Raw genomic sequence first — 12,178 nt, 5'->3', positions numbered from 1 at the left:
GGAGAAAAGAGGGGGAGAAAAGAGGGGAAAGGGAGGGAAAAGGGAGGGAAAAAGGGAGAAAAAGGGGGGAAAAGGGGGGAAAGAGAGGGGGGTAAAAGGGGAAGGCTGAGAAAGCCTACAGCTGAGCAGAGCTGGTCACTGTTGATCCAGGCAGCAGCTTCTCAGCCCTGCATCCTTCCCACAAGCTCTGCAGGGAGGCAGCAGCACCTCTGGTCCTGCCTTCGGGACCTGATCCCCGCCGTGGTGGCCGAGGGCACCTTGCTGTGGGCTCCTCCATCCCTCTCATGCCTGTACCAGCTGAACTGCACAACCTCAGGAGAAGAGGGAGACATCTGTCACCCTGGAAGAATTAAATGCAGGATGTCAGAGCTTGGCACCCAGCCTTGCAGGGACATCCAGAGCTTGGCACTGAGACCTCGAAGGCACAGGGAGATGCTGTGCTCACACACTGCTGAGCTCTCCAGGGCAAAGACCTACTGGGTGTGCCAGGGAGTGGTGGCAAAGCCCTGCTGTGAGGTCCAGTCAGGCTGTCCCTGCACTGAGCTGCTGGTCCAGGATTCCTGGGTGTCCTGCAGCTCAGTCCTCACCATCCCAGATGGCACAACTACCACAGAGACACTTGTCATAAACAGTAGAGCTGGCAGGGACGTGGCTTCTTCCCCTAGTTACCCCCTCCCTGGGTCAGAACAATCCCCCAGGACAGAAATTCCACATGGAGCTCGTCAGGCAGCTCTCAGGGGCCCCCAGGATGGTGCAGAACCAGTGATGGAGCCTGCAACGTAAGGGGAAGAAGTCTGGGGGTCCTCCCAGGAGCACTGAGGGTCACCAGAACTTCATCAGATGTTCACAGCCAGCTCAAACCTCGGAGTAAATCCTGCACAGCTCCTCCTTGCTGCCTCCTCTGCTTCTGCACAAGGCTTCCAGACCAACCTTTTCCTCGAGGAGGGGAACGTGAGGAGAGATCCAAGCAGTGCTGGTAGCCCCTGAGTTATTTATTTTCATATTAAATTCCACAAATATTTCTCTCTGTCCTGCCAGCAGCTCTGAACCACGCCGGCTGCTCTCAGAGGAGGGCAGCAGAGTCCCCCAGATGCCAGCACATCCCTCCACTCAGACCCAGACACCAGGTTTTGCTGTTTCTCCAGTTCAGAGTCTCCAGGAGCAGCCAAACTGCTCCCAACAGCTCCAGCAAACATCTCACCCGGACCATTTTTGCCCTCCTGCCATGTCTGGGGTTGAGGGCTCGGGCACAGAGCCCCTCAAGAGGTATCTCAGCCTGCCTCGGCCACGAATTCCTTCTCTCCAGATACCTCCCCAAACAGGGAGGACCAAACTGTGGAGCAGGGGACTCGTGTGGACCACCTTGTCTTCAGAGAGGGTCCATCCCTGTGCTCTCCCAGCTACCTGGCCCTCACTAGCCCATGGCTGCTGCTAAGGGCCCTTCTTGACTTCCACACCTCGAAGGTGAGGCTGGTGCTTCTGCCAGGGCTGGAGCTCACACTGCAGAACCCTCCTGCTGCCTTTTCTCTCTCCTTGCCCTGCCACCCACCCAGAGCAAGCCACGGCTGGCAGGAGGGCTCCAGCATGCCCAGAGTGTCCCTGCAGGAAGGTCTGAGAGGTCCATGGTAAGGCTGAGAGCTCCAGGTCCATCCCTTCCCCTTGCAATTCTCCTAACATGGCCAGATGTTGTCTCCCAATGACCTGGCCAGATGTTGTAACTCATTCCCACCAGATGTGTGGCTACATCCTCCTGCCTATCGTGTGATCCAGTACAGAGCAGCTCCCACGCAGATCTCCATGGCTTGGGCTCCAGGTAGAAGTGGTGAAGATTGTTCCCACCACTTCTGACAAAAAGCACTCAGGACCAGAGATAATCCAGCACACCCCAGAATTAAACCCCCAGCTGCTGACACCAAGTCCAAAGGTTTAAATTGTCATCTCCTCACCACTGGCAACAATTCCTAGGGCTGCACCAGGAGCTCCTCCAGCTCCTGGAGGAGAAACCTCCAGCTTGGAGACATTAAACCCTGCTGCTGAGGCTAAACACACAAGCACACAGACCAGCACAAGAGCAAGTTGGTTATTGCAAGAACTAGATCTTCATTGAACTTCACTGGAGACTTTGCCTCCTTGCTTGGAAAGAGCCACAAGGAGAACCCCACAGAGCCTCAAACACAAGAGGAACCCCACAGAGCCTCAGCAAGGACCCTGGGGCTCCAGCTGCTCCTCGCTGCAGGGCTCAGAGCCCTGTTCCCCCTCCATGGTGACCCTCAGCTGGCCAAATGATGGAGGCCAGGAGGTCCAGAGCATGCTGAAGAAGCTGGTGCCTCAAGGCTCAGAGCAGCTTCTTGTTTCCAGGACACCAAATGTTGTCAGCACAAGCTGACTGAGGGAAATCTTGGTGGGTAAGAGGCAGATGCTCAGCTTGGACAACACAGACAGCTTCCCAAAGGGAAGGGAAGGGGGTGGAAAGCCAGGGAGCTCCTCCTGAAGAGCTGGGGCTGTCCAAAGTCCTGTGCTTCTAGGCAGAGGGTGGCTGCTCAGGAGCCTGCTGACAGTGAAGGGTGCAAGGCTAATTTGGCAAGAAGGGGTCTTGGGGAGCTGGCTCTTGGAAGGCTTAACAGCTTGACAGGAGGTGGTGGAAGAGAAGGATGGTCACCATTGGGAGGGACAGCTTGAGAGCAGAAAAGGGACCCTGGGGAAACCGAGGCAAGGAGTTCTCTGGCGTGGTGGAGGCTTGAGGACAAAGCCCAGGAGCTGTGTTCCCCCAGGGTGGCGTTGGAGGAAGAGCAGAGACAGCCCCAAGTGCTGCTGGAGGAGGCAGCAGAAGGGGAGGTGAACAGATGGAACGAGTCTCGGGAGCCAGTGGCAGAGTGGAAGTGCCCAGCACCCAAACCATGGCTGGAAGAGATGGAAAACTCCAGCAGAGACAGCAAGGAACTAGAAAGGAACACCCCAGAGAGCCAGGCAGAGCAGGGGCCAGGTCCTCCACCCACCCAAGGAGCTCCCCAAGGGAGGAGAGCGCTGCTCAGCCCCCAGGGGTGCCAGGCTTTATAACCTCGGGGGGAAATGCCATCCTTCCAGCCCTCCTTAATCCCCTGCGGCTCCTGGGAGAGCACCACAAAGAGCAAGGGACCGAACAGGAAAGAATTAGGAGCAAAATGCCTCTCTGGGTGGCTGTGCCAGGAGTTGGGAGCAGCCAGCCCTGGCTCCCCCTCCTCCGGCCGCCTCTGTAAACACCGCGGGCTTACTGGGGAGATTAGGAGGGAACGGGGCAAAAGACAACAGAGGTTCTTTTGTGGGAGGGAGGATTACAGCATCAAGTGACCGGCTGCAGCTCCCAAAGTGGGTTTCAGGCTCCTTAGCACGCAGGGTCTGGCAGGTTCCATCCCCCCCCCTCCATGAGCTGAGGGGGGCCGTGGCGTTGGCCACAAAGGACCCGGCGAGGACACGGGTGGGACTGAACCTCCCCAGCCTCCAGCACAGCTCGGGAGCCCAGCACTGTAAGTATCTAGACCTCCCAAGAGGAGATAAGATTCTTTCAAAGGTCCTCTGGGTGACCTCCTCCTGCTGCTGCTCCATCTCTCCGCTCTCTACCTGCTCGCTCTCCCTCTTGAACAGCTGCTCCTCGTGTCTCGGGCGTCTCACGGGGTGGGGGATGGACCTCAAGGCAGCCGTGGTGTTGAGGGATCTTGGTCGTTGTGGATCCCCATGGTCTGGTTGGTCAGTGGACCTTCAGGAGCACTGGTTAGTCCGGATGGATCGCAGCGTGCCGGCTGCCCAGGGACATCCTGGGGTTGTCCCTTCAAAAGGTGGCAGGAGGACAGAGAAATGCCTTAACCCCTCAGGGCTGGAGGATGAAGCCCTGGGAGAAGCCCCCCAGCCCGTGTGGGAGCAGCAGTGCACGGAGGTAGGTGACATCCATCATTGACACGGCCCAGAGCTGAAGTTTTCCATGTTTGGTAAAAAGCGAATCTCCGAATTACGCAAGGAAGAGTCTCCAACCCAGCACTTGCAGGACCCAACTGTAGAGAAACCAGCTTTGGAGGTTCCTGCAAGGAGCCCCAACACCTCGATGGGGGGTTGGAAACGTGTCTCATCCGGGCAGTCTCTAGGGCAGTTAAACCTCATTCTTCTAAATCCTCCTGAAAGATGCCCCAAAATCCACTGGCATGAAGGTCCAATGCAGCTCTGGTGCATTTGTGCAGCTGGGGAGCCCTTGGTGGGGCAGGTCCCAGCTCTGCTCCTCCCGTGGGACTCCAGGAGCCAGGGAAATCCAAAGGAGGAGCAGCACCGAGAAGCCCAAGCCAGGAGAAAGCTGCTGTTTGGTTGAAGCAGCCAACAAAAGACACTTTGCTGGTTTTCTTCACTTCTTCGACCTGAGCTGGCCCCACCTAAGCTTGAAGGGGTCAGATGAGGAGCATGGACACCAATCCACCTGCTGCTACAGAGCAGGAAGGTTTGAATTGTCCCTCAAAGAGCTTCTTTGCCTCTGTCGTCCAGGGAAGAGCCCAAAGCCCCAGAATTATTCATCTTAGAGCCTCTGTTGGGTACCAATGTCTGTGGAACCTCCTGGCAACAGGTTTTGATTTCCAAATACCACCAATTTTCCCATCAGAGAAGTCTTGATGAACCAAGATGAACCTTGCTCATCTCTCTGCCTAGCAAGGATGACACTGCTCTGTTTTTCAGGGTTTTTTTTTCTTCTACAAATGTAGGTTTAGAGGACTATGAATCTGATTATTAATTGAGGATAAAGAATTATTTATCCAGGGTTAAACTAGGAGTGCAAGAGGGCTGGGAAGCACTTCCTGAGCCTGAATGGCTTTTTTCAGCCAGTCTGATTTATTGTGCAACGTATGGGTGGAGGGAGAGGGGAGGTGGAGTGCCTGGAATTTGTGCTCTGTGAGCCTGGCCGAGCTCCAGCCCTCAGTTCTCCTGCCAGGGAGGGTTGTTCTGCCCGTGGCACTGGGACCAGCAGAGCCCAGATATGGCCCTCAGCCCAAATTTAAAAGACAGCTACACTTGTTGGGTAAGTTCTACAGAACCTTGTCACATCTCCAAGGGTGCTTACATCTGGAGCAGTACCAAGAAATCTCTCCTTGAGGAGTTTATTTTTGCTTTCTTTATATTTTTTGTTGTTGTTGTTGAGTTTTTTTGCCAGCAGTATTCCAGGAAGACACTTCCTGAGAAGTAAATTTACAGAAACAACCCATCTGAAGCAAATACTGCAAGAAAAAGTAAATGCAGTAAGCAGCTTGGGAGCCTGAGACCCTGCAAATTAACCTTGAACCCCTGCTTTGTCCTCTGCCCACTCCAACCAGCCCTTGAATGGGACAACCAGCCACTTGAACACTGCCAAGCCAAGGGCTCCACCAGAAAGTACCTTCTCCATCAGTGTGACCAGCTCACGTGCAGCTCAAAGATGGGCCAAGGGTGGGAAGCTCCTCACGTGAGCTGCCTACCATGAAGTTCCTCCTGGTTTTTGGTGGCACTGACTTCATCCTATCTGTCTCTTGATCTCAGGTCATTGTCATTTCTCCCTTCCTTCCTTCCTTCTGCTGTGTTTGCTTGCTGGGATGCTTGTGGGGTCCCTCTCTCCTCTCTGTGCAGGCTGGGTGGCAGCTCCAACACCTTTGTGTCTCCAGCAGGACCCGTGATGACAGTGACATACACCAACCGTGTGGCCGACGCCCGCCTGGGCACCTTCTCCCAGCTCCTGCTCCAGTGGAAAGGAAGCATCTACAAGCTGCTCTACTCCGAGTTCCTCATTTTCATCTCTCTCTACTTCACCATCAGCCTTGTCTACAGGTAAGCACCCTTCCACCCCACCACCAACACAGCTCGTCCTGGAGGAACACGGCATTGGGATGGTCATCCTGGTGAAGAGGAGCTGGCCAGGCACTTCCCAACCACAGGAGGAAAGGGATGGTCCTTCCTCACTGCTCCAACGTGGCTCAGCAGCTGACAGGTCTCCTCCTTCTGTCCTGGGAAGCAGCAGCTGCTCCTCTTCCTCGGGATGAAGAGTTGTGTTGGATGGGTACCTCCAAAAGAATCACAGAATGTTCGGGGTTGGAAGGGACCTCAAAGATCATCTAGTGCAGCCCCCCTGCCAGAGCAGGGTCCCCTACAATAGATCACACAGGAAGGCATCCAGGAGGGGTTGGAATGTCTCCAGAGAAGGAGACCCCACAACCCCCCTGGGCAGCTGCTCCAGGGCTCTGGAACCCTCCCCCTGAAAAAGCTTTTTCTAATATTTTTATGGAGCCTCCTGTGTTCCAACTTGTACCCGTTGCCCTTCATCCTGTGAGTGGATGTCACTGGAAAGAGCCTGGCTCCATCCTCCTGGCACCCTCCCTTGAGGTCACCCCTCAGCCTCCTCTTCTCCAAGCCAAAGAGCCCCAGCTCCTTCAGCCTTTCCTCCTAAGGGAGATGCTCCACTCCCTTCAGCATCTTGGTGGCTCCCTGGTGGACTCTCTCCAGCACTTCCCTGTCTCTCTTGAGCTGAGGGGCCCAGAACTGGACACAATATTCCAGATGTGGCCTCACCAGGGCAGAGTAGAGGGGCAGGGGTGCCGTACTTGCTACTCCCCTTCTAATACACCCCAGATTGCCACTGGTCTTCTTGGCCACCCTGCTGGCTCATGGTCATCCTGCTGTCCACCAGAACCCCCAGGTCCCTTTTTCCTACACTCCTCTCCAGCAGGGCAGTCCCCAACCTGTCCTGGTCCATGGGGTTCTTCTTTCCCAAGTGCAAAACTCTACACTTGTCCTTGTTGAACTTCATGAGATTCCTCCCCAGCCAGCTCTCCAGCCTGTCCAGGTCCCTCTGAATGGCAGCACAGCCTTCTGGTGTGTCAGCCACTCCTCCCAGTTTGGTGTCACCAGCAAACTTGCTGACAGCACTCTCTGATCCCTCATCCAGGTCCTTGATGAACATGTTGAAGACCACCAGCCCCAGCACTGACCCCTGAGGGACCCCACTAGACACAGGCCTCCAGCTAGACCCTGCCCCATTGACTACAACTCTCTGACTTCTTCCCTTCAGCCAATTAGCAACCCACCTCACTAATTAGTCATCCAGACCACGCTTCCTCAGTTGACCTATGAGGATGCTGTGGGAGATGGTGTCAAATCCAGACAGACCACATCCACTGCGTGGCCACCATCCATCCACCTGGTAATGTCTTCATAAAAGGCCATCAGGTTGGTCAAAGATGACTTCTCCTGGGCAAAGCCATGCTGACTGCACCTAATAACCTCATGAAGAAGCGTGTAGATGAGTGGAGACCAAGGCTGAGCCAGAACTGGAGATGTCTCACCAGGGGGGGTGTCCCTTGTGACTCAACATTTTTTGAGGGCAGATCTCAGGGACCACAGGCCCGTGATGAGGCACCCGTGGCTGCTCTGGCTTTGGTGAGGGAGGCTGAGGAGCTCCCCACGGCTGCTGTGGTCACAGAGGTGTGGAAGCAGCTCCAAGATAAAGAGGCAGGAATTGAGAGCTTGGCCTGGGAAACTTGGCCTGGCAGAGCCTTGGCACCACAGGGACTCTCCAGAGGGACAACAACCGAGGGGGTCCCTCTGCCAGGGACCCCTCTGGCTCCTTTGGGCTGCTCAGCAGGGTGGTTTTGGGAGGTGGGCTGATGTCCCAGGCTCCTGAGGTTCACTCACGTCACGGATGTGACCACCCCTCCTTGGCTACCCCTTGCCAGGCTCCTGTCCCCAGAGGCCCAACAAGGAGTGGATTCCTCTCAGAGGCTGATGCTCCTGTCTCTCCCTTCCAGGCTGGTCCTGAGCGAGAGCCAGAGGCTGATGTTTGAGAAGCTGGCTCTCTACTGCAACAGCTACGCCGAGCTCATCCCCGTGTCCTTCGTGCTGGGTAAGGAGCTGGGGGCATGCGGGGAGGGGACAGGCACCCCGTTACTTCTGCCTGCTCTGCTGCAGCCCTGCCCCCAGGCAGGATCTGCCAGCAGAACCCCACCTCTGCCTGGCTGAAGCCCCTCCAGCAGGTCCATCGTTCCACGGGGCAGCTGTGAGGTGGTCCCCAGCACACAGATGTGCTGGCACTGCCCAGATGTGCTGCTGTGTTCTAGCTTCTGCCAGAAGGGCAGGCACCAGATGAACCCCAAAACCCAGACTTTAGCATGGAGATCTGAATTGTCCTTCATAGACTGTTTTAGGCTGGAAGGGACCTCTAGAAGTCATCTGGTCCAACCTCCCTACAAAAGTAGGGACATCTCTACCTAGGTCAGGTCACCCACAGCCCTATCAAGCCTGATCTTGAATGATTCCAAGGATGGGGCCCTCACCACCTCTCTGGGCAGCCCATTCCAGTGGTCTATCACTCTTATATTAAAGAATATCCAGTCTAAATCTCTCCTTCCCTAGTTTAAAACCACCACTCCTTGTCCTACCATGACAAACCCTTTTGAATAAACCTTCCCCCACCTTCATGGAGGCCTCATCTCCAACTCATCTCCAACCCACCTCCAACCACCTCCAACCCACCTCCAACCACCTCCAACCCACCCCCAATGCTTTCCTCACCTCCTAGGCTTCTACGTGGCCTTGGTGGTGTCCCGTTGGTGGGCTCAGTATGAGAGCATCCCGTGGCCAGACCGCATCATGAACTTGGTGTCCTGCAACGTGGCCGGGCAGGACGAGTACGGGCGGCTCCTGCGGCGCACGCACCCCCCCCACCCTCCCCCACCCCCCTCCCAACCTCTCCCAACCACTTCCAATCTTCTCGGACGCCATCTTGCTTCCCCACAATGCCCTCCTATGAAGTCACATGACCTCCCATGATCCTCTAGGACCCATCAATCCCCTTTATCACCTCAACTCCACCCATTAACCACCCAACTCTTCATCTCCAACCACCTCCAACCACCTCCAACCACCTCCGACCCACCTCTGACCCACCTCTGACCCACCTCCTACCCACCTCCACCCACCTCCAACCACCTCCAACCCACCCCATCTCCTTTCCTCACCTCCTAGGCTTCTACGTGGCCTTGGTGGTGTCCCGTTGGTGGGCTCAGTATGAGAGCATCCCGTGGCCAGACCGCATCATGAACTTGGTGTCCTGCAACGTGGCCGGGCAGGACGAGTACGGGCGGCTCCTGCGGCGCACGCTGATGCGCTACAGCAACCTCTGCAGCCTCCTCATCCTCCGCTCCGTCAGCACCGCCGTCTACAAGCGCTTCCCTCCGCCGCCCCCCGGCCCCGACCCCTGGGGTTTTGTGGTGAAGAGGCTCCAAAAAGAGGTCCCTGGTTCTGCTGGAGGCATCACGGGGGGTGGTGCTGGGCTTGGTTGAGAGGTTGGAGAGGGGGGTTGGGTTGGAAGAGGTCTTTGAGGTTGTGGAGTTCCAACCGTGGCCCCATCCCTGCCAGGTCCCCACTGCCCCGTGTCCCTCCCCCCGGCCCCGACCCCTGGGGTTTTGTGGTGAAGAGGCTCCAAAAAGAGGTCCCTGGTTCTGCTGGAGGCATCACGGGGGGTGGTGCTGGGCTTGGTTGAGAGGTTGGAGAGGGGGGTTGGGTTGGAAGAGGTCTTTGAGGTTGTGGAGTTCCAACCGTGGCCCCATCCCTGCCAGGTCCCCACTGCCCCGTGTCCCTCACCCCACATCTCCACGGCTTGGAAACCCCTCCAGGGGTGGGGACTCCACCACTGCCCTGGACAACCCTCCCGGGGAAGAAGTTTTTCCTAATATCCAACCTCAGCCTCCCCTGGGGCAACTTGAGGCCGTTGCCTCTTGTCCTAAAACGGTCCCTGCTCAAACTTTTCCCCGTGAGGAGAGCGTGGAGAGGAGGTTGGTGAATGCAGACCTGCTGCAGGTCACGGGGCAGCCCTGGCCAGATGGTGCAGTGACCTGGCTGAGCTCTCTGTGGGGGTCACCACAGCTCCATAGCAGAGCAGGAGCAGATCCCTACCTAGGGGGGTGTTTGTCCTCCCTCTGGGCAACAGTTTTCTGCTGGGCAGCTGGGAACTGGAGCCTCAGACCACCAACCTTAACTGCTGGGCTCCCCAAATCCTCTCTGAGGATGCTCCTTGAGGTGCAACATGTCTGCACCTGCCCTAGGCAGTGGGGTTCCTTTGCAGCCCAGAGAGAGAGACAGGGGCTTGGAGGACACAAGTTGTCCCGTTCTCAATGAACATCTGTGGACACCAGGCAACTGCACCCTCAGCAGTCCTGTATCTCCCTGCTGACCAGGATCTGGTGGGATGGGCTGCAGGCATCCAAAGCTGCCACTCACACTGCTGCAGCCCAGCGTGTTAACAAGGAGACTTGGTTAGTCTTGAAAGACTTGAGTCTTTCCTGAGAACCTTAAGGAGACCTCCGTTGGCCACCTGAGATTCAGATGTTCTCACTTCAGACCAGACCTTTCTGCCCTCTCCAGCCATCCCTCTCCCACCTACTCTTTTCCACCCAGGCCTGATGACACCAGAAGAGCACAAGAAGTTCGAGAGCTTGAATTCCCCCCACAACAAGTTCTGGATCCCCTGCGTGTGGTTCTCCAACCTGGCTGTGAAGGCCAGGAACGAGGGGAGGATCCGGGACAGCGTGCTGCTCCAGGGCATCCTCAACGTGAGTGACAGGCAAGGGGCAGCTGGTTGAGGTCCTCATCCAGTCCTCTGGGTGGAACTCCAGGGGTTTCCTTGGGGATATTGCTTCAGGTTTGCTGGGAAGTGTCCCCACTGCCACTCTCCAGCTCGTGGCAGCAATGTGACCTTGGTTAGAGGTGAGGGGAAGGTGACATCTTGCCCAAATGGGACTGGGAAGAACCATGGGACTCACATCTTGGTGTGGTAAGAGGAGACACCCAGGTAGCAGCTCCTCCAGCTCCACAGCAGATGATGACACAGTGACCAGGGGAGGTCTCTAGGACACAGATGGAAAGCAGCAAGGAAGGATGTATCTGGAAGAGACCAGGAGAGGTCCAAAGAGTCCCAAACAACCGAGGTCCTTGTAGAAGACCTCACTACTGAGCACTTCCAGCAGGTCCTGGGAAGCAGGCCAGACCTGGCAGCAAGCCCTGCCCAGCTGCAGAGGAAAAAAGGTCCAGAGCAGCTCATCCTTCCTGGCACTCATGTGCAGAGAAAGTCACATGGTTTTGGTTGCCTGGAGTGAGATTCAGCTGCCCAGAGGGAGAGAGGTCTCCTTCTGGGCTATTTAACTAGACTCACTCTGTAGCCAGGAGAGAGGAAGGGATGAGACATCCTTTGCCTAACCTGTTGGCTGCTCATTTTGGGGGGACATGAACTGGGCTAAGAAGTGCTCTAGGAAGGGATCATGGGCTCAGGTGGAGACACCCAGCAGCAAGGAGCTCCTCCAGGGCAACCTCTGAGGACCAAGGTCTCCTCCATGAGACCCTGCTGGTGGTCTGCTGGGCACCAAAGGAGCCCTGGCTGAGCTCCCCCCCTGCTTCCAGAGGAGGTGTGAGCAGGAGGGAAGGGGCTGGAGAGGCTGGGTGTGGCAGGGAGGAGGTGCAGGGTCCCCCTGAGAGGTCCCTCCTTGTCCCCACCACAGGAGCTCAACACCTTGCGCAGCCAGTGCGGGCGACTCTACGGCTACGACTGGATCAGCATCCCCCTGGTCTACACTCAGGTGAGAAGGGATCTCCCACACCTCCTGCTCCTCTGCCATGCAGCAAGGGACACCCCCAGGGACACCCACCCCTCACCCAGGTATAACTGAGGTCCACTCGGACCCTCATCCCCACCTACACACCTAGATCACCTGCTCCCACCCCTCTGCTCCAGCAGGTCACCCAGGGGCACAGCCAGGAGGGTTTGGGATCTCTCCAGAGCAGGAGACTCCACAGCCTCTCTGGGCAGCTGCTCCAGGCTCTGCACCCTCCCACCCAAGAAGTTTCTCCTCCTGCTCAGGTGGCACCTCCTGGGTTCCAGTTGGTGCCCGTTGCCCCTTGGCCTGTGGCTGGGCACCACTGAGCAGAGTCTGGCCCCAGCCTCTTGCCCCCCGGGGGCCCTTTAGCTCTTGCTCAGCACTGCTCAGATCCCCTCTGAGGCTTCTCTCCTCCAGCTGCACAGCCCCAGGGCTCTCAGCCTGGCCTGGCACAGAGATGCTCCAGCCCCTCAGCAGCTCCACAGCCTCCCCTGGACTCTCTCCAGTAGTTTCTCTTGGTGCAAACCCTGGCACCAACTTTCTCCTTTGTCTCC

General features: G+C 56.9%; 1 protein-coding gene across 1 annotated transcript; it reads left to right on the top strand.

Annotated features, from left to right (window-relative positions):
- Positions 1-5,659: 5,659 nt before the first annotated feature.
- Positions 5,660-11,606, top strand: LOC103776855 (bestrophin-1-like; the record flags this gene model as incomplete). Its single annotated transcript, XM_008944380.1, has 5 exons — positions 5,660-5,811; positions 7,785-7,879; positions 9,001-9,237; positions 10,432-10,586; positions 11,529-11,606. Coding segments are annotated over exons 1-5 (717 nt in total), but the record flags the coding sequence as incomplete, so codon positions are not given.
- Positions 11,607-12,178: the final 572 nt, after the last annotated feature.

Source organism: Merops nubicus, unplaced genomic scaffold, assembly GCF_000691845.1.
Source record: "Merops nubicus isolate BGI_N331 unplaced genomic scaffold, ASM69184v1 scaffold17017, whole genome shotgun sequence".
In the NCBI taxonomy this organism is placed as follows: Eukaryota; Metazoa; Chordata; class Aves; order Coraciiformes; family Meropidae; genus Merops; species Merops nubicus.
This window is presented reverse-complemented; position numbering and strand designations above follow the sequence as displayed.